Genomic DNA, 23,513 nt, shown 5'->3' with positions numbered 1-23,513 from the left:
CAACCGTTGCATGAGCGGCTGGTTTCTTAAAGAATTCCTAGTTCCTTACCCATGTAGTCGCAATACTCACCATGACTTGACGCACAAGCTTAATGGTTTCACTCCACGGTCTATTTTGGTTAAATTTTGCATGGAGCCGTTCCAAGAGGGAACTCATCTTACTCAGCTTCTCTGACTCTACAATGTAAAGCAGAAACATCATTAGACACTCTGATGTCAAGACCTTCCACCATTTCTCCTGCAAAAGAAACCGCTGTATTTCAGTCGAACTATTTTTTATATAATTTACTCCAAAACATAAAGAAAGCTAGCTAGTAAAATGGTCACCCATACGTTCTATCCCTGTACTGGGGACACTGAGGCAGGAAGTTTGTAAATTCAAGGTTAGCCTGAGCTACAGAGGAAGACTAAGTCTCAAATGCATACACAACACACAAAGTTTTCTAACATAATTTCCCAAGAGACAGAATCTTACTAAGCTGTCCATTTTGTTGGCTTTGGAGTCTTTGGCCCCAACACTATGCCTGCCCGAGCCTCCTGAGTCACTGTGACTACATGTATGCACTGTGTTTGGCTTAGAAGATATCTTTAAATTTTATTTTTATGCCAACCATCGTGACATGCACCTTTTATCCCAACACTCAGGAGACAGAAGCAGTCAGACCTTTGTGATGTCAAGACCAGCCTGGTCTGCATAATGAAACCCTGTCTTAAAACAAACAGCAAAATAAAAACCAAGGGAGAGATGGTTCTGTGGTTAACAGCACTTGCTGCTTTGCCAGAGGACCTGAGTTAGATTCTCAGCATCATCATAGCAGCTCACAACCATCTCTAACTCCAGTTCCGGGGGATCTGATGCCCTCTTCTGGTTTCTACAGGCACCAGGCATATATGCGGTACATAGACATACATGCAAGCAAACCATCCACATACATAAACATTTAAAATACTACAAGAAACCAAACCAGACTGTGTTTATTATTTGTGTGAGGATGTCTGTGCATGTGTGAGCATAGCTGTGAACTGGCCACAGTGCCTGTTCTCACCTTTCACCTTGAGTGCATGGAACCTTTCACCCCAGATGCATCTCGTTGTTTTGTTTGGTGTTAGGATCTAAAAAGGCTGGCTTTGAAAAGAGATCCACCTGCTTCTGCCTCTTAAGTACTGGCATCAAAGCAGTGTTCTACAATGTGCAATGTATCCTTTAAAGAGCACTAGCTTCTCTTTCAGAGAATCTGAGTTCAAGTCCTACCGACCACATGGCAGCTCACAGCCACATGTAACTCTAGTTCCCAGGAGACCTACTGTCTTATTCTGGCCTTGGAGAGCACCAGGCATGTACTTGGTACAGAGAAATACAGGGAGACAAAACCACCATACACACGAGCAATGCGTAGTCTTTTTTTTTTTTTTTTTTTTTTAAGAATTTATGTTTGTGAGTTTTGGGGTGTTTCTTGTTTTTTTTTTGAATCATGTATGTGTGGCATGTCTGTGCAGTGCTCATGGAGGCCAGAAGACACCAAGACTCCTGAAACTAAAGTTACAAATGGTTGTGAGCTACCAACTGAGCCTACCCAAAGCACAGGGCTCTTGACCTCTCAGCTCTCTCTCCGGCCCTCCCTGCTTTCTCTTCCATTTTGAGGCAGTCTCTCGCAGCCCAGCTGACCTCCAAGTCCATCTGGCTGAGCATGACCTTGAGGACTGACAAGATGGCTCCAAGAGTAGAGGCACCCACCGCCAAACATAAGAGCCTGGGTTCATGCCCCAGAGCCCAGAGTGGACATGGTAGATGCCCCACCTCCAAATAAAGAAATATGAGGGGTGACCTCCTCATGCTCCGAAGTGCTAGGATTATAAACATGGGTCACCCCCCTAGGCATGAGTTATAGCCCAGACTATCCTCAGAGTCATCCTCTTGTCTCCTTTTCCTCAGCCTCCTCTGAGTGTGTGCTGCTATAAACACCTTCTTTTTTATTTATTTTCCTGGGGTGGCGTTGAGACAGAGCTTCTCTGGCTTCCTGTCTCTTTGTAGACCTGGCTGGCTTCAAATTCAGGGATTTACCTGCCTCTGCCTACTAAGTGCTAGAATTAAAGGCGAGCGCCACCACCACCTGGGTGTTTGTTTTTGAGTCTAGGTTTCTCACTGGGACCTGGGGCTCACTGAGTAGGCTCATAAGTGAGGGAGTTGGTCAGACCCACAGATCTGCCTGTTGGGGATCAAACTCAGGTCTGTTTTCATGTTTTCACAAGAAGTATTTTATCAAATGACTGAGTTCTCCCAGAAGCCTTTTTTTTCCCCCCTGGACAAGGTCTCACCTAGCTTAAATCAACCTTGAACTTGCTGAGAAGGAAAGGGCAGTCCCAGAGTCCTGCCCCTCCGTTCTAAGTGGTGAGATTACAGGCATGCTATGCCCAGCTTCCCTGCAAACTTTCATTGAAATAAACAAGAAACTTGTAATTACATACATATGCATGCAATACCTTGAAGGATATACTCTGAGCACAATTTGAACAAGACATTATTATAATTAGTTTTCAAGATGAAAACACTGACTTCATTAATTTTTGTTGCTTTCTCCTTTTCCTTTTCTTTTGGTGCTGGGGATTGAACCCGTGGACAAGGCGACGTTGCTCTAACAACTGGTCTACATTCCCAGCCTCTAAATTATTTTTAAATTAACATACAAAGCAATGGGTATCATTTTGGCATTCTTATACATATAGGACATTACACTTGGTTTAAGGCCTCTTCCTCTGACGGCCAGTCTGCCCCAACCTCCAAACAGCCAAGCCGCTAACTTCATTTCATACCCCGTTAGCCTCTCTATCCTGAAAACCTTCATTCTCACATAGCCCCATATTTTCATAACCAATACACATAAACACATACTTACATGAGATTCCTCATAAGAGAAAATGTGATATTTGTCTAAATACGGCTTATTTTGAGTATCATCCACTGTCCTCCAAAGGTGGAGACTTCATTTTGGATAAGTCAGTCCATATGAGTTAAGGCTGTGAGGGGAGGTATCTAAACCAAGCTTCAAACTCTCAGCTGGCCGCAATGGTGTGTAAGCCGGCACTTGGGAGACTGAGGCAGGAGGACTTTGTTTCCAAAGAAAAGAAAAAACATTCTATCCCTTCCCTTTTCTCCCCTCAACTGGGAAGTTGGCTTGGGGATTATTCCTGGCAGTTTATAGTTCTGAACACCTCTCTCCCAGGCTTTAAAGCCATTATTCAAGTACAGTTGAAAGAGCAGGTTTTTTTTAAAAAAAAAAAAAAAAAAAACACAGTATTTTAAAGCACAGCATCTGAACACTGTGACATTCCAAGAAACTGCTAGCTTTTACTATTATAAAGCCCGAACAATGTCACTCACCCTAAAACAGCCCCCATTACTTTGACACATCGTTCTAGTGTCCCGTTCAGCGATCTCTCCTGAACAAAGCATCTACAAGTTTCAGTCTCACTCCCCTGGTGTCCCACCAGGCTAAGCTCAAAGCACCCTGCGGCCCCACCAAGGGGAGGGGAAGCGGGGAGCAGCGCCTCAAAGCGGGAGCTCCAGCGTCTGCAAGGCTCCTTAGGATCTGGGAGGAACATCCCACCTGGATCCAGTTCCGTGCAGTGACCCGGAGGGGCGTGGGTCCCCACCTCCTCTCACAGATAGGCTCCCCACGGTTGTGTCCCGCCCCTTCTCCCCCACCCCACCCCCCAGCCACTCACCCTCGGTTTCCCCCTGAGCCTTCATCCTGACAGCCGTGAGGGCTTAGGTCCGCCACAAGTCGGGGAGCCTTTCCCCACCACTAAGAGGGGAACCAAGTTAGCCTGGGCTCCGGGGAAGCAGCAGCGCACCGGCGGCCCCCGCTCTTCCGGGGAAGGCTCAGTCTGAAGTCCCCGGCGGCAAGAAGAGAAGGGTGCTCGCGGCCGCCGCCATCTTCCCCAACGGAACTTCCCAAAGATCGCGAGATTAATCGTGTTCCTGCGAGACAGGAGAAGAAGGCGCAGCACCAAAATCTCGCGGAAATTGGCGGATTCGTCCTTCCCGCGGGATTTCTAACAGGCCTGTCTCCAGTGGGCTCAGCTTTCACGCCTTTGCGTCTAAGGGTGTGTGCCCAGAGTTGACGTCTCTTGGAAACTCTGTGTTTGGGTCTTGACAGATAAACAATTTGTAAATTAAAAGCGTTAGCTCTTTGGCCCGGCGGTGGTGGCGCACGCCTTGTAGGCAGATGGACCTCTGAGTTGGAGGCCAGCCTGGTCTACGGAATGAGTGCCAGGACAGCCAGGGCTACACAGAGAAACCCTGTCTCAAACAAAACAAAACGTTAGCTCTTTGAACTCCCGGAGAAGTGGCACATTCATAGAATCCCAGTGAGGAACGGGGATCGCAAAGGCATAGCCAGTTGGAGCTGCATAGTGAAAACCTGTCCTTACGAAATAATCTCTCTACTGAAAGATTCCAATGAGTTTTAATGTCACGGATGTTTTGTCAAAGTAAGATTTGCCCGGCAGTGGTGTGCCCTTTAATCCCAGCGCTCTGAAGGCAGAGGCAGGTGGATCTCTGTGAGTATGAGGCCAGCCTGGTCTACAGAGTTTCTGGACAGCCAGGGCTACATAGAGAAACCCTGTCTTGAAAAACAAAAACAAAAGGTCAGATTTGTAAGATGACAAGAAATGTAACTCACCAGTAGCATACATGCTTTGTATACCAGAAGTCATGCTTTTAATTCCTAGAGGAAGTGGGAAGGTGAAAATTCCTGAAGAACCAGCAGCAGTTATGTTAAGAAAGGAAAGAAAGGAGAAAGGGAAGGAAAGGGAAAAAAAAGAAAGAAAGAAAAATGCTGGTGGTACCAGGGTAACACAGTTGGCTGCTTGCTTTGCATGCAGAAACTTGGGTTGATCCCAGCACAACATAAACCAAGCATGGTGGAATTATCCCTGTAATTCTACTTTAGAGAAGTGAGGAAGATCAGAAGTTCAAGGTCATCCACAGATTCATAGCAAGTCAAAACCTGCCTGAGCTACAAGAGGGTTTCCCAAAAATATTGGCAACAGCCTGTCAAGATAGTTCAGTGAGAAAAGGCACCTGGTGCCAAGCGACCTGAATTGCATCCCTGGGACGTACTTAATGAGATGTGAGAACTTGCTCCTTACAGTTTTCCTCTCACAGCCACGTTTGTGCCATAGCACAGACTCAAAATAAATAAGACAGAATTTTAAAATAAGTAGCCCTTGGCTACCTAGAAATTTCAAGGCCAGCATGGACCCTACCTTTAAAAAAAGGGGGGAAGTGGGGCAAGAAAAGTATGGGTTGCTGGAGAGGTAGCCCACTGTTTAAAAGCCCTTGTTCTTGAAGAGGACCTGGGTTCGATTTCCAGCACCCACAAGGCAGCCATAACTCCAGGTCTAATGAATCCAACACCCACTTCTCACCTCTGTAGGCATAGTCTAGGTCCACAAACATACAGGCAGGCAAAATGCTCATACATATAAAATAAATAATTCTTTAAAGGTAGAAGAAAAGAATTCTAGTGCTCTATCATATTTTAAAATTTTTATTTTAGGGGCATGGTGTGTGTGTATGTGTGTGTATGTGTGTGTGTGTGGTTTTACTGTTTACAATGTCTCCCCTTCTAGACTTAATCCTTAAGGCTAGCACTATATCTTATGCAACTCTGTATTTCTGTGTCAGTGCCTAATACACAGTAGGTCCTGTAAGAATGATTTCACACACGCAAAAAGATGATTTTGGAAAACAATATCCTAGTTTAACATTGAGCTTGGCTTTGTACAGAATTATTTTTAAAGATTTTTTTTTATTATTTATTTATATGAGCTGTCTTCAGATACAGACGAGAAGAGTCCATCAGATTCCCATTACAGATGGTTGTGAGCCACCATGTGGTTGCTGGGAATTGAACTCAGGACCTCTGGAAGAGCAGTCAGTGCTCTTAACCCCTGAGCCATCTCTCCAGCCCGCTTTGTACAGAAATTAATAGTCATATTAATCTAAGTTAAGTTTAATTTTTTCCCATTTGTACAGAGGGTCAGGCACAATTTATAGCAAATAAGTAAGGACTTACCTATGTCAAGCACAGAAACTATTAAAGTATTATCTAAAATTCTTAAAAGGAGGATGGCAGTATTTTAGGGTTGTTTGTCTTCTTGGTTTTGAGACAGGGCTCGTATAGCTGTGGGACTGGATGCTTGATCAGACTGGCCTTGAATTCACAGAGATCCCCTGCTTCCTCCTCCTGCATGAGGTTAAGCACCACTGTGCCTACACTCAGATCCTGGTGTTTTGTACACACCCTGGAAGCTATTCTGACACAGATAATTCTTTTTTTGTTGTTTTGTTTTGTTTTGTTTTTGAGACAGGGTTTCTCTGTGTAGCCCTGGCTGTCCTGGAACTCACTCTGTAGACCAGGCTGGCCTCAAACTCAGAAATCCAACTGCCTCTGCCTCCCAAGTGCTGGAACCAAAGGCATGCGCCACCACTGCCCGGCCATAATTCATTTTTATATGTTTTATAAGTTTATATAGGATTTTAGATTAGATAAAATGTATTTATTACAGTCAACACATCTGATTCTGTGTGTTACCATTCATTTTATTAAAACAGCAGTGAAAACACCCAGCTTAACTTGTTCTCTATAATATGAATCACAAAATATCTTCAGTCAATGTCTTGATAAATCTTCACAAACAGGATTTCTGTAATTCTGAGATGTTCGTAGCCTCTGGAAACAACCAGAATAACTGTAACAGTGATATCAGTGAGTGAAAGATCTCGATCTTGGTGTAGTTTGTTCTTTCTTTTTCTTTTACTTTTTCTTTTGAGACATGGTTTCTCTGTGTACTCTTGGTTGTCCTGGAACTTGCTCTGTAAACCAGGCTGACCTCAAACTCAGAGATCCTCCTGCCTCTGCCTAGAGTGCCTAGAGTGCCACTGCTGCCCGGTTTGTGTCATGTCCTTTTAATCCCAGCACTCTGGAGACAGGTAGGCAGATTTGTGACATAGAGGCCAGCATGTCTACATACCAAGCTCTCCACCAGCCGGATGTAGAGAGAACTGATCTCAAAAATAAAATAAAATAAAAATAAAAGTATATGATTGCTCTATCTACATGTACACCTGCATGCCAGAAGAGGGCATCAGATCCCATCACAGATGGTTGTGAGTCACCATGTGGTTGTTGGGAATTGAACTCTGGAAGAGCAGTCAGTGCTCTTAACTGTTGAGCCATCTCTCCAGCCCCTGGAAACATTCTTATCGTGCTTGTGTATTTGTGATGTGTATAGGGACACTACTGTGTGACTACACTTTCCTGGGAAAATGCAACACATACATCTCACACCCATAGGTAGCTCATACATGACAGGACCAAAGTCCAACTTGGTGAACAAATGTATGTTATTAGGGTTACTTACAGGAACAGAAATGATTCCAAGACAGTTGCACCACCAAGGCCCAATCCAGCATGGGTGACAGCTAACAAAAACTGGGAAGCTGAAGCACATACTGTGCAGCCTGTATGCATATCAACATGTTAGAGAGTGTCCTTTGCAGGAGCCTCAGTTGGTCTAAACCTTTTCCAAGCAGCTATACTGGTCTCTGTTTCTTCCAGCTCAGAGTCTTTGCAACTTATCACTCTTTAGAGTTTTCTTTGCATCTTGGCTTGAGAATGACTGTCACCAGCTTGGCTTGTTTACTCTTGGGAAGAAGTGGCCTAGAGAATGTGGTCAGTTTCAGGGACTTCCTGAAGCTGTTTTGAGTTGTTTGCTTTCATGTTTAAGGACATTCTGTCTCTAAAGGATAGAAGTATGTCTTGGGAGTAGTCCCCTCCCCCCACACCCAGGGTTTCTTCTTGTAGCCCTAGCTGTCCTGAGGTTCACTGAAGCTAGCCTCTAACTCACAGAGATCCTCCTGTCTCTACTGCTTATGCTTAGTAGGACCCCTAAGGATGTGAGAGAAGACTCTGTCATCATCTCTCTGTCATTATCACAGAAGGTGACAGTGGCTTATGCAAAAAATCTTGTCCCAATCAGTGCTTTGCTGCTAAACATTTTTTAAAGCTTCCTCCAGCAACTAGGACCTATTTATTTATGTGATCCACCATGTTTTGTCTTTTTGTTATGTTTTGTTTTTGGTTTTTGGAGACAGGGTTTCTCTGTGTAGCCCTGGCTATCCTGGAACTCACTCTGTAGACCAAGCTGGCCTCGAACTCAGAAATCTGCCTGCCTCTGCCTCCCAAGTGCTGGTATTAAATGTATACGCCACCACTGCCCGGCAAACAGAAGGCATCTTAACCAGACTTAGCCTTGGATGTGACAGACTTGGAGACTTTCTAATTTGCTTCCTTTTGGGGTGAAGGTGTCAGACCCTTCTGAAGTGTTAGGCATTGCTTGATCAAAATGAACTCTGGGATCTGGAACATTCCAGGTCGTACACCCCTTAGGAGTTCTCTGGCCACCACATTCATCCTTGTTCCACAGGACTCTAAGACTGTTGTGCCATGAAACATTACTGAACCCCAAAAGACCACCAAGGAGCTGAATCAGATGCAATCACATTAGGGTCTCTTTATTCAAGCTTGAGCTTGGGTTACCTGCCAACCCTGACACAGCAGGAAGGTGGAGCCCTGAGCCTAGTTTTAGCCAACCATTTATAGAGGCAAGGGGTGGAGGGTATCTAGCCTGGTACACATCTGATTGGAGGGTCGTTATGGCCTGTAACATAATGGCTAGTGCTGGGAGCCAAACCATAAACTCAACCGATTAACTTAAACTCCTGATTAGTGGTTGTTAGGAAGTGAAGTGTCAGAGACAGGTGCAGATTTGTTGGGGAATAATCTGTAAACTGGTGCTAGAGGCAGGTTTTGTTGGAGGTAACCTGGAAACTAGTGTTAGACACAGGTCTTGTTGGGGGGTAGTCTGGAAACTGGTGCTAGGTACTGGCCTGTTAGTTAACTTGAGTTCAACCTTAGGTTAGGTTCTCTAAGATGAGTCTGAACCCAAAAGATTTGGTCTCTGCCAGTGTCTCAAGCTCTGGTGTCTGGGATTCCAGAAATGTTGTGGGGTATTCACCAGAGAAAACTGCTCGGACATGGGCTTAAACCAATAGCAAGTCTTTATTAGCTGGCCAGCAGCAACACTGGGTGTTCAGGATCCCAGTGTAGCTCTGAGCCTTTCTCCGGGTTAGCTTTTAAGTACAAATACTATATCCTAGGTTGACATACTTGAGTTAACAAGAACACTTAGCCAGAAGCAGAAGTACAGAAGCCATAAAGCTAGGTTAGTACTTTAGAGACTGTCCCAGAACTATGGACTTAGATGGGTTAGGTCTTTGTCTTTATTTTTCGTAGGTGATGCTGTCTCCCTGCTGAATTTTAGAGCTTGAATGGCATTTCCACCTTGTGAGTTGTGCTAAGGTCATCTGGGGCTCTGTTACACTAGCATATCAGGTATCCAGGTACATACTGGGAAAAGTCATCAGAGGTGCTAGATAGAATCTGGTGGAATACTAATTTGAGTTTCACATTACTCTTTTTTTTTCTTTTTTCTTTTTTCTTTTTGGGGCCAGGTCTCATAGCCAATGCTAGCCCTGAACTCTGAATCTGCCTTCATCTCCTAAGTGCTGTGAATCAGGAATACGCACCATATTCAGCTTGAATATTTTGAGCATAATAGTACATCCTAGATATTTCACAACATAAATAATATATGAATCTAAGCTGGGCTTGGCAGCACATGTTTTTAATCTCAGTGTTTGCAAGGCAGAGGCAGGTGGATTTCTTTGGGTTCAAGGCCACCTTGTTCAACAAGGTCTTCTGGTTTCCTGGCTTGCTCTTGGCCCTTGCTTCTTCTCTCATTTCCCTCCTGTCCTCTCAGGGCCAGGTTCACTCTGGACTCTTTCAGATATCTCTACCTCTGCCCATCTAAAGTAACTCTCCCTTACATCTAAAGTAAAAACCTCAACCAATTAAGAGTCCAGAGAGAACATGACCAGCAGACTGAACTGGTCCATGTGAAGAGGAGGGGAGAGGGATAAGGCAGAAGTCCAAAGGCCAAGAGAGTGGGAACCAAGAATGGGTGGCCATGAGGCAAAGAGAAAAGAACTGTGTCACCAGAACGGTGTAGTAAGAAAGAGGAGCTGGGGAGAGGTGGTGCGGAGCAGGGGCTGGAGAGGCTGGGGATGGGGTGCAAAGTGCTGAGGAGCCAGACAATGACATAGGTAGGGGCTGAGGGAGTCCCTTTCACAAGTTAAATAAATAACTAGAGTGAGTCATTTGTCCTGGGGTTTGAGACCTAACACTTTCTCATGGAAACTTTCTACACAAACGAACAGGAACATGTATACTAACTATAGATAAAAATATATATACAGTTTACAAAACTTATAAATCTTAAAAAGTTTGAGGCCAGCTTGAGTAATATGGGACTTAGTCTAAAAATAAAAAATTAGCTGGTTATGGTGGCACAAACTAATACCAGCACTTGGGAGGCAGAGGCAGGCAAATTTCTGTAAATTCTAGGCTAGCCAAGGTCACAAAGACCAGTTCTCAAAAAACAGAAACATTTAAAAGGCACAGGAGGAAGAAAGATACATGTTTAACATCACTGGACTAGAAAAGTACTCAAAGTATATTGCCTGGCTTAGTGGTACACACCTGTAATTTTAACATGAAGGAAATGGAAGCAAGAATCAGGAGCCTCAAGACCCAGACTGCTGCCTACTGGGTTCCAGGCCAGAGTCGATGACATACTGTCTCATAATCAAAACAGAATAAGGCCCAGATGGGCCTTTAATATCAGCACTGGGGAGGCAGAAGCAAGTGAATCTCTCAGTTCCTGTGCCACCCCAGGGGTCTTAAGAAACTCTTTAAACCTAAGGTGATAGATAAGTCATGCTGACTCACACCTGTAACCAGTTACTTTAGGAGGGTAGAAGTGGGCTGCCACAATGGCCAGCTTTAGCTTCTATGTGAGCTTCAGGTCAGTCTAAGCTACAGAGATGCTGACTCAAAAATGTCACTCTACCACCAACAACTTAAATTATTAACTTCATTTATGTGTGGAGGTAGTTACTGTAACCTTAAATATACCCTGTATAATTCTAATTTTTTTATGTTTATTTTGTTGTATGTGCTTGGGTGTTTTGCCTAGATGCATTTTCTGTGTGTGTGTGTGTGGGGGGGGGGGGTGTTGGATCCCAGGAACTGGAGTTACAGACAGTTGTGAGCTGCCCCGTGGGTGCTGGGAATTGAACCTGAGTCCTCTTGAAGAGCAACCAACCAGTGCTCTTAACCACTGAGCCATCTCCACGGCCCTGCAAGTTCCATTTCCTCAGGCCTATTAAGTTCCTAACTGTATAATCTAAATAGGAACTTTGTGACCTGCTCTGTAGGGGAATTTGTAGGCAAGGGATTGTCATCACAGAGCTCCGACAGCCTACCCTGGAGGTCCTGCAGACCAAGCAACTGAAGCAAGCATGGAAGCACTGAGTTCAAAACTTTTTTGCAACGTAAAGCAATCTTTTTTTTCTTTTTCTTTCTTTCTTTCTTTTTTTTTTCTTCTTTTTTTTGTTTTTCGAGACAGGGTTTCTCTGTGTAGCCCTGGCTGTCCTGGAACTCACTCTGTAGACCAGGCTGGCCTCAAACTCAGAAATCTGCCTGCCTCTGCCCCCCAAGTGCTGGGATTAAAGGCATGCGCCACCACCGCCTGGCTTTTTTTCATTTTATTTTCGAGAGCATTTTAAAATTCTCACAAAAACGTTCTTCTCACTGGTTATTGTGAGAATTCACGGAGTTTACAAATCTTGTTTTCAAATTTTTGACAGTCCCACATGGCATGGCATGCATATTAACTCCAATGTTTGGACGCTTAGGCAGAAGAGTGCTAGCTGGAGACCTTCTCCAAGAGAGTAGGCGAGGTAAGGAAAGGAAAAAGGACAGGAAAAGAAAAATGAAATTTCGGACTTAAGACGTCTTAAGGTAGTAGAATTTTATCCACCCAAAATGTGGTATAATAGAAATACTTCCGCGAGAACTACACCGTGCACTTCCTGAAGGTAGTGCACACATGCTCAGACCCTTTTTCTGAGTCTCGTTGTCTTCTCTTTGTGTAGAAACTGGACGTTTGTCAAGGTAAAACATCCCAGCAATAGAGAGAAGGCGGAGGCTGAATAGCTGCCATTGCGAGTCCAGCCCAGGTTACACAGAACCTGCTGCAAAACAGTCTGACTGCCCCCAACCCCTCCCGGCACTCGACGCTAACTAACTAGCTTCTCCGAATCTGGGATCCCTTGCCTGTGAAATCGCAATGAGGATAGTGTCCCGTGGGTGTGAGGGCAGAGAAAATGAATGCAAGATGCGTAAACTTAGTAAATTCCACTAGCAAGCGTTGTTTAAGCATTCAGACTTGAAGCAGGGCGGCGGTGGTGCATACCCCACGCCTTTAATCCCAGCACTTGGGAGGCAGAGGCAGGCGGATCTCTGAGTTCGAGGCCAGCCTGGTCTACAGAGTGAGTTCCAGGACAGCCAGGGCTACACAGAGAAACTGTGTCTCAGAAACCCAAAACCAACCAACCAAAACCCCCAATATTCAGACTTGCGCCGTAATGTCCCCAGTGGTCACCTGTCCCTTGATTTAAAAAATTCTATAAATCAAAAGGCTTCTTACAAGCTGTGCTAAAACCCGTCGCCACCGGAACCTGGGAATATTTACTCAAAGAATTACCAGTTAGGTTTAAATTTTAAAGGTAATCTCCGCAACTTCCGCTTCTACCAAGCTCCCCAAAGGGGAGTTGCATACTTATCGCGAGAGTCTAACGGGACGCGTTTGCGGCTCGGGTCCCGTTCTCGCGTTTTCTCGTGAAGTAATGGGTCGAGGTGAAAAGGGAAGCGCGAAGTATCGCGGGAGTCCACTGGAGTCTCGCGATACTTCTGGAGCTCGCCCCTCCCCCTCCCCCCCCCCAGTGCCGTTTCGGTTTAATCTAGTGTGTGACTGAGTCTGTGTGAGGGAGCGAAATGTGTATGTGAGGTCTTGGGGTGAGGCGGAGGCTAGAAAAGGGGCTCCCTCAGGCACGAGGGACAAAAGGGGAGGTGAGGCAACCTAGGCCGCGGAGGGCCTGGCGACAGGAAGCCGCCCCGAGCCGGGCTGCCGGGTAGGGGAAGGGCCCGCGCTGTCCTCCCGGGGCTCCAGAGCCGGAGTCGGCCCCACAGGCTCGGGCGGACGGCTTCCTACTTCCTTGACCGCCCGGGCTCGCGGGCCTGGAGATTGGCTCGGCGGGGGTGGGCGGCCGTGAGGGGCAGACCCGAGCAGCTCCCGGGGTCTCGCTACTTGAGTGCTGAGGAACTCTTCATTTCTTCCCTCTCCTTCACCCCCCACCTCATGTAGGAGGGAGCCGCGGAGGCGAGCGGGAGGAGGAGCCTGGCCTACGGTCCCTTCCCTCCCCACCCCCTTTTAGGGGCTCTTCGGTGGGCGTGGAGTTGGGGCTGGGGGGAGGGTGGGGCGTTTTGGAGTGCTGGGGAACTTTTTCCCCTTCTTCAGGCCCGGGGAAAGGGAATGCCCAATTCAGAGAGACATGGGGGCAAGAAGGACGGGAGTGGAGGAGCTTCTGGAACTTCGCAGCCGTCATCGGGAGGTGGCGGCTCCAACAGCAGGGAGCGTCACCGCTTGGTGTCGAAGCACAAGCGGCATAAGTCCAAGCACTCCAAAGACATGGGGTTGGTAACCCCCGAAGCGGCATCTCTGGGTACAATAATCAAACCGCTGGTGGAGTATGATGACATCAGCTCCGATTCAGACACCTTCTCGGATGACATGGCCTTCAAATCAGACAGGAGGGAGAACGATGAACGCCGTGGGACGGATCGGAGTGACCGCCTGCACAGACACCGTCACCACCAGCACCGGCGGTCCCGAGACTTGTTAAAAACTAAACAGACCGAAAAGGAAAAAAACCAGGACGTCTCCAAATCTGGATCTGTGAAGGACCGGATATCAGGTAGTTCAAAACGTTCAGTGGAGGGAAATGATGATTATGGGAAGGCACAAATACCCAAAAGCAGCAGCAAGGAATCCAGGTCGTCCAAAATGCACAAGGAGAAGACCCGGAAAGAACGAGAGTTAAAGTCTGGACACAAGGACCGGAGTAAAAGTCATCGGAAAAGGGAAACACCCAAAAGTTACAAAACGGTGGATAGCCCTAAACGGAGATCCAGGAGTCCCCATAGGAAATGGTCTGACAGTTCCAAGCAAGATGACAGCCCTTCTGGAGCTTCTTATGGCCAAGATTATGATCTTAGCCCCCCAAGGTCTCATACTTCTAGCAATTATGACTCCTACAAGAAGAGTCCTGGAAGTACCTCAAGAAGGCAGTCAATCAGCCCACCTTACAAAGAGCCTTCTGCTTACCAGTCCAGCACTCGGTCACCCAGTCCCTACAGCAGACGACAGAGGTCTGTGAGTCCCTATAGCCGGAGACGGTCCTCCAGCTATGAAAGGAGTGGCTCTTACAGTGGGCGATCACCCAGCCCCTATGGCCGAAGGCGATCTAGCAGCCCTTTCTTGAGCAAGAGGTCTCTGAGTCGGAGTCCAATCCCCAGGTGAGCTGTTGTCTGCCCTTCCTAAGGTAGGGTGGGTTGGGAGGAATTGACAATTAGTCTTTAACATTTTGTTAGCTTGCAGCGTTCATCTTTGACTAGTCATTTAGGTAAGTCTGGCTTTCCCCTCACCCAATTGAGAAGTAAACATTCCAGGTGCCTCCATCTACTCAAGCAAGGTAGGTAGGTACTTTTCAATAATGGAGAACTTTCAGTTGTGAGAACTTGCTTCTGCCTAAGTTCTAGTCTCCAGAACTCGTTTAGCTCTTTGTTGCTTTGTCTTAATATTTTGTAAGTCATATTGGTACTAGTGCTTAAACCTTATTGGCACTCAGAAAGAGAATTAAGAAATTACAAATTTTCATTTCTACTGTTTGCATAAGTTTTTTTTTTTTTCTCGAGACAGGGTTTCTCTGTATAGCCCTGGCTATCCTGGAACTCACTCTGTAGACCAGGCTGGGCTGGAACTCAGAAATCTGCCTGCCTCTGCCTCCCAAGTGCTGGAACCAAAGGTGTGGGCCACCACTGTCCGGCTGCATAAGTTATCCTAAACAGTTTTGTCTATCATGTTCCCAAGTCTATAGTTGTCATTATTTTAACTTAACTTCTGAAAAGTTCTGTCTTGTAACTGTTTAGTGAAAATTGAGCTAATGAGAGTACTTTCTTTTTGATAGTCTAGCAAAAAGTGGTTGATTTTTTTTTTTTGTTTAGAACACCACTGTTGACCACTTACTTAGTGTTGAAACACTAGTAATTTTCAAAATTTTCCTTGAAATATGTGCCAATAGTGCCTTTGACTTGATATTTTTGTAAGAAAGATGTGTTAATTTGACTCATGTGTAGACCCATCTCTGTCCACAAAAACAGAATGGGAGCTGTATATTATCTGAGTGGAATTTAATATTTCTTTGTGACCTTTGGCAAATGATTTAATTTGTTCATACCAGAGTTTCTTCATGTGAAAAATAGGAATAAAAACTATCTCCTTCAAGGCTGTTGTGAAGATTAGTAAATAATGAAGCATGGTACTGTGCCTTATACATAGTATGACTCAGTACATTTTATAAGTGAATACCACTGGCAGAGAAATTAACTCATGCATATGTTTTATAAGTCAGTGTATATTTCACTGGCTTAAGCTTATAACTAAAGTGGATTTGCTTAAGTTTGCTACAGTGCTTAAGTTTTCTTAGTATTTTCTCATTCTAGTCTAGTATCAAAAAAATTAATAGGTTCAATTATATAAACATGCATGTATCTAACATCTAAATTCTTTAATTTGTTTCATTTTGTTTAAGTCCATTAGTTCATCTTGTGTTTAGATTCATCTCAAAGTTGTAGCACTCAGTATACCTTTGTAAACATTTAGCATGCATACCATTTCTTAGAGTTAAGTATTTTTTGGAGAGGTAAGAGTTATGCATAGTGGAATGCATAAGTCATAAATATACCATTTATAATGTTGCTTAGTTTTAAAGGGAATCTAAAAAGTATACTCAGAATTTTATTTGTGTTTTTTAGACAGGGTTTCACACTGTAGCCTAGGATAACCTGAAATTTACTATTTAGCCTGTGCTGGCTTCAAACTGGCCTGAAATTTCTAGTAATCCTGCCTTAACCTCTTAACTATTGGGATTACAGACATGAACTATCATATTAAGCAGAATATTTGTTTTCTTAAGAGTATGAACATTGGCTGGGCGCTGGTGGCACATACATGCCTTTGGTTCTAGCACTTGGGAGGCAGAGGCAGGTGAATTTCTGAGTTTGAGGCCAGCCTGGTCTCAAACAGAGTGAGTTCCAGGACAGCCAAGGCTATACAGAGAAACCCTGTCACGAAACTCCCCCCCACCCCCCCACCCCCACCCCCCAAAAAAGAGTATGAACATTAAGGCTATTTGAAATTTTTTTACTGTGGAGTATAGAAATATAAAGGCTAAAACAGGATTTAAGTGAGACCTTTGGTTTTGAAAGATTCCTTTTAGATTTTTACAGACAATAGCAGATACTAACTTCTCTAAGTGAGTTGAGAAAGTTGTTTCTTTCTGGTTTTTTTTTTTTTTTTTTTTTTGAGACAGGGTTTGTCTGTGTAGTCCTGGCTGTCCTGGAACTCACGCTGTAGACCAAGCTGGCCTTGAACTCAAAGAGACTTAACCTGCCTCTGTCCAGTGCTGGAATTAAAGATACTTGCTAACCTAGGCGCAGTAGTACTTTTTTTTTTCTTTTTCTTTTTTCTTTTTTTGATACATGGTGTCATTGTACAGCCCTGGCTGGCTTGAAATTCACTATGTAGACCAGGCTGGTTCAAATGCCTATCTCTTCCCAAGTGCTTCAGTTAAAGGCATAGGCCATCAAGCCTGGTTCTAGACATAGTTGTAGTATTTTGGATTGTTGGTTTTCCTTATATTGATTCTTTTTTTTTTTTTTTTTCCCCAAAGCTGAGGACCGAACTCAGGGCCTTGCACTTGGTAGGCAAACACTCTACCACTGAGCTAAATCCCCAACCCCCCTCATACTGATTCTTAAGCAGGGCTATAACGAGATGGAGAGAGAGAGGAGAGGGAGAGGGAGAGGGAAAGGGGGAGGGGGAGGGGGGGAGGGGAGAGGGAGAGAGAGAGAGAGGCGCACAGAGACAGACACAGACAGACACAGACAGACAGACAGACAGACAGACAGACAGACAGACAGACTTTAGAATAGTATGTTCTATAGATTTCCTAGATTTTATTTCACAGTCATTCCTCATAAAAATTTTATTTGTGGGACTGAAAAAAATGGCTTAGCAGTTAACATTGACTGTAGGCAGGCATAGTTTGATGCCAACCTTGTCTGCATATCAAACTTAAGGCCAGCCTAGCTACATAGTAAGTTCCTACTTTAAAAACAAAACAAACAAATTTATTTGTATGTGCAGTTATTTCTTTCTTTCTTTTTTTTTTTTTTGGTTTTTCGAGACAGGGTTTCTCTGTGTAGCCCTGGCTGTTCTGGAACTCACTCAGTAGACCAGGCTGGCCTAAAACTCAGAAATCCGCCTGCCTCTGCCTCCCAAGTGCTGGGATTAAAGGCGTGCGCCACCACCGCCGGGTTTACCAAAAACTTTTACAGGTTTAAAATTTTTTATTTTAATATAAAAATATTTTCTCTGTGTGCTTATAAATTCTAAATTCTGTATATTGGGCATTTGTTCACTATAGATAGAACTTTGTTATAAGCTGAGGCTGTAAGGAGGACTCTAGTTAGAAAGGTAGAAGTTGGGCTGAAGGGTTGGGTCAGTGGTTAGGAGCACTGGTGGTTTTTCTAGAAGATTTTCCAGCACCCATACAGTGGCTCATAAACATCTCTAAATCCAGTCCCAGGGATTCCAGTGCCCTTTTCTGACCTCTGGATACTGGGCACAGGCATGGTGCACTTTCATAAATACATAAATACAAAGCACTCCTGCACATAAAATAATAAATCTTAGAAGACTAAATAAAAAACATTATTGAAGTATATTCTTGATATTTTTGTATTATCAAATATTTATAAAACAAAATTTCTTAAGCATTATGAATATGGCTACATTCTGATGTGGGGAAATGTGCCATCTTTCTTTATTTAAATAAGTAGTGGGCAAGCTGGTCAGTGATGGGGAATACCTTTGATCCCAGCACTCTTGAGTTAAAAAAGCCAGCCTGGTCTACAGACCGAGTTCCAGGACAGTTAGGACTACATAGAGAGATCCTGTCTGGAGAAACAGCAAAAACAAAACAAACAAATAGAAAATCTCAATAATGAGTGGACAATTTTTGGTACCTTTTTGGTTTTGTTTATTTTTAATTTTTTTATTTTTGTCAAGACAGAGTTTATGTAGCCTTGGATTCCTAGAGCTCTCTCCATAGGCCAGACTGGCCTAGAATTTACAGTGATGAATCTGCCAAGTGCTCAGATGAAAAATGTGCACCACCACCATCCAGCTTATTTTTATTTATTTATTTATTTATTTACTTTTTGATTGCAGTGATTCTGCCTCTGTCTCTTTACTGCTGTGGTTACCAGTAATGCTGCTACCATGCTGGCTCTGTTTTTTTCTTTCTTTTACACTGGATCTTACTGTATAGCTTAGGCAGGCTTGGAACTTCCTTTGTAGAGCAAACTGTCTAGAATTCACAAAGATCCTAAAGGCATGAATTTACAACACCCAGATGAGTGGTTCTTTTTGTTTGTTTTTTTTTTTTTTTTTTGTTTTAAATATTTATTATTTTAAATTATGTGTTTGTGTGCATGCATATACATGAATGCAGATGCCTGTAAAGGCCAGGGCCTCCAGATTCCCAAGTCTGGAATATAGGTGGCTGTGCCCAATGTGAATGCTGGGAGCTAAACTTGGATCCTCTGCTAATGTTCAACCACTGAAGCATCTCTCCAGCTCCTGATTTTTTTTTTTTTTTTTTTTTTTGTTTGTTTTGTTTTTGAACAAGGTCTAAATATGACCCAAGTTGACAGGAACTCACTCACTGTGGCTCACACTGGTTTCTCAGTCTCAGTAATTTTCTTGCTTTGGTTTCTTAAATGCTAGGATTACAAACAGGAGCCACCAAGCCATAGCCAAGCCAAGTGAATTTTTAGTTTAACTAGGTTCTAATATATATCATTGTACATGCAGTTCTTGTCTTACCTGTACTAAAAAGTTGATTGGAAACCATTTTTGTGTTAAAGGAGATTTAGAGTTTGTTTTGTTTTTAGATATGATCTCATATAGCCAAAGCTAACTTTGAGTTTGGCATATAGCAGAGGCCTTTGATTACTTTTTCGATACTTAAGTTTTATGATTATTTGCCTGCATATATGTATTTGTACCATGTGCATGCCTGGTGCTCAAGGAGACAAAAAGTGGCTGTTGGATGGTTTGAGCCACCAAGTAGGTACTGGGAAGTACTTTTAACCACTGAACCTTCTTCTGTAGTCCCAACTTTGAACCTCCTTTTGTTTTTTGTTTTTTGTTTTTTTTAAGATTTATTTATTTTATGTGTATTGATGTTTTGCCTCTTTAAATGTTTATATAAAGGTGTTGGATCCCCTGGAACTGGAGTTAAATACAGGGAGCCACCATGTGGGTGCTAGGAATTGAACCTGACTCCTTTGGAAGAGTAGATAGCACTCTTAACCACTGAGCCATCTCTCCAGCTGCTCTTTCCTCCCATTTTTTAGAAAGGGGTTGTTCTGTCTTTTCTGAGACAGGTCTCACTAGATAGCTCCAGCTAGAACTCACTCTGTAGACTAGGCTGGCCTTGAACTCAAATCCATCTGCCTCTGTCTCCCCAGGGCTGTGATTAAAGCCCTGACTTGTTTTTGTTTTTTTTTTTAATTTTATTTTTATTTATTTATTTACATATTTATTTTTATTTTGTATGTATGGGTGGTTTGCCTCTATGTCTGTATACCATGTACTTACAGTGTCTGAGGAGGCCCACAGAGGGGGTTAGATATACCTGGAACTGGAGTAACAGACAGTTACTTAATTGCCCCTGTGTGAGGTTTGGGTTTAGAACCTTAGTTGTCTGGAAGAGTAGCCACTGTTCTTAATCATTGAGCCAGCCCTTCCAGACCCCATTCCTCTCCCCCTTTTTTTGAGACAGTAGACTAAGGTGTCTCTGAACTTAGAGATTCTTATAACCCTGCCTTTGAAGTGCTGGTATTAAAGGAGTGTGCCCTCATACTTCTCTTTAATCAACTTTTAGAATTGATAACTCAGAGTGCGATTAAATTTATAGTTCTAGACCCTGTTTTTATGGCCTATTATCCTCTTTATTACTCTGTATATTGTGTGTTTTAACTGCCTTTCTTCTTTTTCCAGTAGGAAATCCATGAAGTCCAGAAGTAGAAGTCCTGCATATTCAAGACACTCATCTTCTCATGGTAAAAAGAAGCGATCCGGGTCACGCAGTCGTCATTCCAGTATCTCACCTGTCAGGCTTCCATTGAATTCCAGCCTGGGAGCTGAACTCAGTAGAAAAAAGAAGGAAAGAGCAGCTGCTGCAGCAGCAGCAAAAATGGATGGAAAAGAATCCAAGGGTTCACCTATAATTTTGCCTAAAAAAGAGAAACTTGAGGTGAAGGAGTCAGGGTTAGAGTCTAAAAAGTTACCCAGAGGTATAAAGTCAGAAAAATCTACCCCAGATACTGAACTGGTAAACGTAGCACATTCAAACATAGAGGTAAAAAATTGTTTAGATACAGGGAAAGTAAAGTTGGATGAGAACTTGCAGAAGCATCCTGTTAAGGATTTGAAAGCACAGGGAACAAAGGACGCTAAACCTGTAGCACTGAAGGAGGTGATTGTTACTTCAAAGGAGACAGAGACATCAGAAAAGGAGACCCTTCCACCTCTCCCCACAATTACTTCTCCACCCCCTTTACCATCTACTACCCCTCCACCTCAGACACCCCCTTTACCACCTTTGCCTCCACTACCAGCTATTCCACTGCAGCCACCTCTGCCTCCTCCCCAACCACCATTTAGTCAAGTTCCTGTTTCAAGTACTTCAGCTTTACCCTCTTCTCCTCACCCAAGGACATCTACTCTATCCTCTCAGACAAATTCTCAGCCCCCTGTACAGGTTTCTGTGAAGACTCAAGTATCGGTAACAGCTGCTATTCCACACCTGAAAACTTCAACATTGCCTCCTCTGCCCCTCCCTCCCCTATTACCTGGCGATGATGACATGGATAGGTAAGTTTCATAATAGTGTGGAAAAAGTCAGTCAGATTTATATTTTAAGTTTCTGAACCTATTCGATTATCTTTTAATTATTTTATAATTAGGAATTGCTTTTAGTTTTTTAGTGGAAAAGTCCATTCTTGTATTGCTTGCAAATAGAGAGTTAGAACTTTGTGGAATATTCTCTTTCATTTTTAAAAATTACATGTTTGTTTATTTTTGAGTGTGTATACTGTGGCTTAGTGCAAAGGCCAGAGGAGAATTTTGGGGGGAATCAATTTTCTTCTGTCCTGTTGATTTCAGGTATTAGTCATCAGGCTTGGTGGCAAGTGCCATTAGTTGCTGAATTATTCTGATGGCTACCTTTTGGGGTTAGGGGCAGGGATAGCATCTTCTTACACTCACTGTATAATCTCAGGTAGCCTTAAACTCAAAGCAATCCTGCCTCAATATCCTGAATGCTGGGATTATAGACATGCACCACTATGCCTGACAAGAATTAAAATTTAAAACCTGATAAATCTTTTTCATGTAAATTTACTTTAATTTTTAGGGTTTTTCAGGGGTGGGGGTTTTGGTGTTTCAGAAACAGGGCTTCATTGTGTAGCCCTGGCTGTCCTAGAATTTACCCTATAGACTACACTGGCCTTAAACTCACAGGATCTGCCTGCCTGTCCTTCCTGTGTACTAGAATTAAAGACATGCACCACCACTGCCCAACCTAGATTTATTTTGTATATGCGTGCATGTATGACTTTTGTGTGTGTGTATAATGTGGTCAGAAGATGGTGATGAATCCCATGGGATAAGAATATGGATGCTTCTGAGCTACCATGTGGTGCTGGGAACTGCACTTAAGTCTCTAGATTCATAAGTGCTCTTAATTACTGAGTTATCTCTCTTGCCCCAACTTTACTATATTTGAATACTTAATTTTTACTTATGTGTATATGTGTGAACCTGCGTAAGTATATGTGTACCACATGGATGTATAAGCTAGTTTAAGGCAGAGGTTATTAGGTTCCCTGAAATTGGAGTTAGAAATGTTTGTGAGCTGCCATGTGAATGCAGGTTCTCTAGAAGCACAATAAGCACTCTTAAACCTCTCAACCATCACTCTAGGCCCAAGTGTATTATTTTTATTTGTGTGTGTGCTCACATGTGTGCATTGGAGCCTAGAGGATGCCCTCATACCTTAGTTCTTTCTTACATAACCACATCTTTATTTTAATTTTTAAAGTTTATGCTATGGATATGTATGTGTGTGTGAACACATGTTCTATATGGTACTTGTGAAAGTCAGAGACTTTTTTTTTTTTGTTTGTTTTGTTCTGTTTTTCGAGACAAGGTTTCTCTGTGTAGCCCTGGTTGTCCTGGAACTCACTCTGTAGACCAGGCTGGCCTCGAACTCAGAAATCCACCTGCCTCTGCCTCCCAAGTGCTGGGATTAAAGGCGTGTACCACCACCGCCCGGTGGTCAGAGCCATTTTGTGGAGTTGGTTCTTGCCTTTGTTTTTTGCATAGGTTCCAAATGGAACTCAGGTCAGTAGAGTCATGGCAAGCATCTTTATTGACTTAGCCATATTGCCAGCTCTGTCTTCTTGTCCTAATATTTTAATATCTATAGAGAATTTATTATAGAGTGATACAATTTTTAAAAATCATTTATTCTGTCAGGCAGTGGTAACATACCTTTAATCTCAGCACTTCAGAAGCAGAGGCAGGTGGACCTCTGAGTTCGAGGCCAGTCTGGTCTACAATTCCAAGTTCCAGGGCAGCCAAAGCTATACAGAGAGACTCTGTCTCAAAATTCCCCCTCCTCAACCCCCCAAAAAATAAAATAAAATAAAATAAAAATCACTTATCCTATAATTAAAAAGGAAAAGAAAAAAAGCAGTATGAGTCGTCTTTGCTAATTAGACTATAACTCAGAATTGAGACGATAGGAAGAGCTTAATTCTACTGGGTTGTTGAGTATTAGTTACTGAAATGATAATGAAGCATGAATCTCATAAATGACATTATGAAAGATTTTTAATCTGTTGGCCATACTAGCTGAACAAGACCTCCAAACAGATATGCTTTAGCCAGGGACTGGTATAGAAGTGTGGTCTTAACTGTTTTTTCTGTTGAGATCTTGCTGTTTTATTTTCTAGGGTATGAGTTGTATTTTCTATCAAAAACTTCATTGTAAATAAGAAAATAAGTTC

At 43.4% G+C, this 23,513-nt stretch overlaps 2 protein-coding genes across 9 annotated transcripts in view; one reads left to right on the top strand and one right to left on the bottom strand.

The window, feature by feature from the left end:
- Nucleotides 1–3,963, bottom strand: part of Med1 (mediator complex subunit 1) — a 38,510-nt gene extending 34,547 nt beyond the window's left edge. Inside the window, exons 1-2 of one of the 3 annotated variants that reach the window (XM_034504729.2) lie at nt 3,724–3,963; nt 71–177 (exon numbers count right to left, since the gene is read on the bottom strand). In XM_034504729.2, the coding sequence (XP_034360620.1) occupies nt 71–177; nt 3,724–3,748 (132 nt within the window). In that variant the 5' untranslated portion in view covers nt 3,749–3,963. The remainder of the gene's footprint in view (nt 1–70; nt 178–3,723) is intronic. The other 2 variants (XM_034504731.2, XM_034504730.2) reach the window with 2 other exon arrangements.
- Nucleotides 3,964–12,974: 9,011 nt separating this feature from the next.
- The window catches only part of Cdk12 (cyclin dependent kinase 12), a 78,622-nt gene continuing 68,083 nt past the window's right edge, over nt 12,975–23,513 (top strand). For 5 of the 6 annotated variants that reach the window (XM_034505757.2, XM_076935843.1, XM_034505756.2 and 2 more), the window contains exons 1-2: nt 12,975–14,606; nt 20,440–21,315. In XM_034505757.2, the coding sequence (XP_034361648.1) occupies nt 13,564–14,606; nt 20,440–21,315 (1,919 nt within the window). In that variant the 5' untranslated portion in view covers nt 12,975–13,563. The remainder of the gene's footprint in view (nt 14,607–20,439; nt 21,316–23,513) is intronic. The other variant, XM_034505754.2, reaches the window with a different exon arrangement.

Source organism: Arvicanthis niloticus, chromosome 6, assembly GCF_011762505.2.
Source record: "Arvicanthis niloticus isolate mArvNil1 chromosome 6, mArvNil1.pat.X, whole genome shotgun sequence".
NCBI lineage: Eukaryota > Metazoa > Chordata > Mammalia > Rodentia > Muridae > Arvicanthis > Arvicanthis niloticus.
The sequence above is the reverse complement of the archived record's forward strand: the minus strand, read 5'-3'. Positions and strand labels throughout refer to the sequence as shown.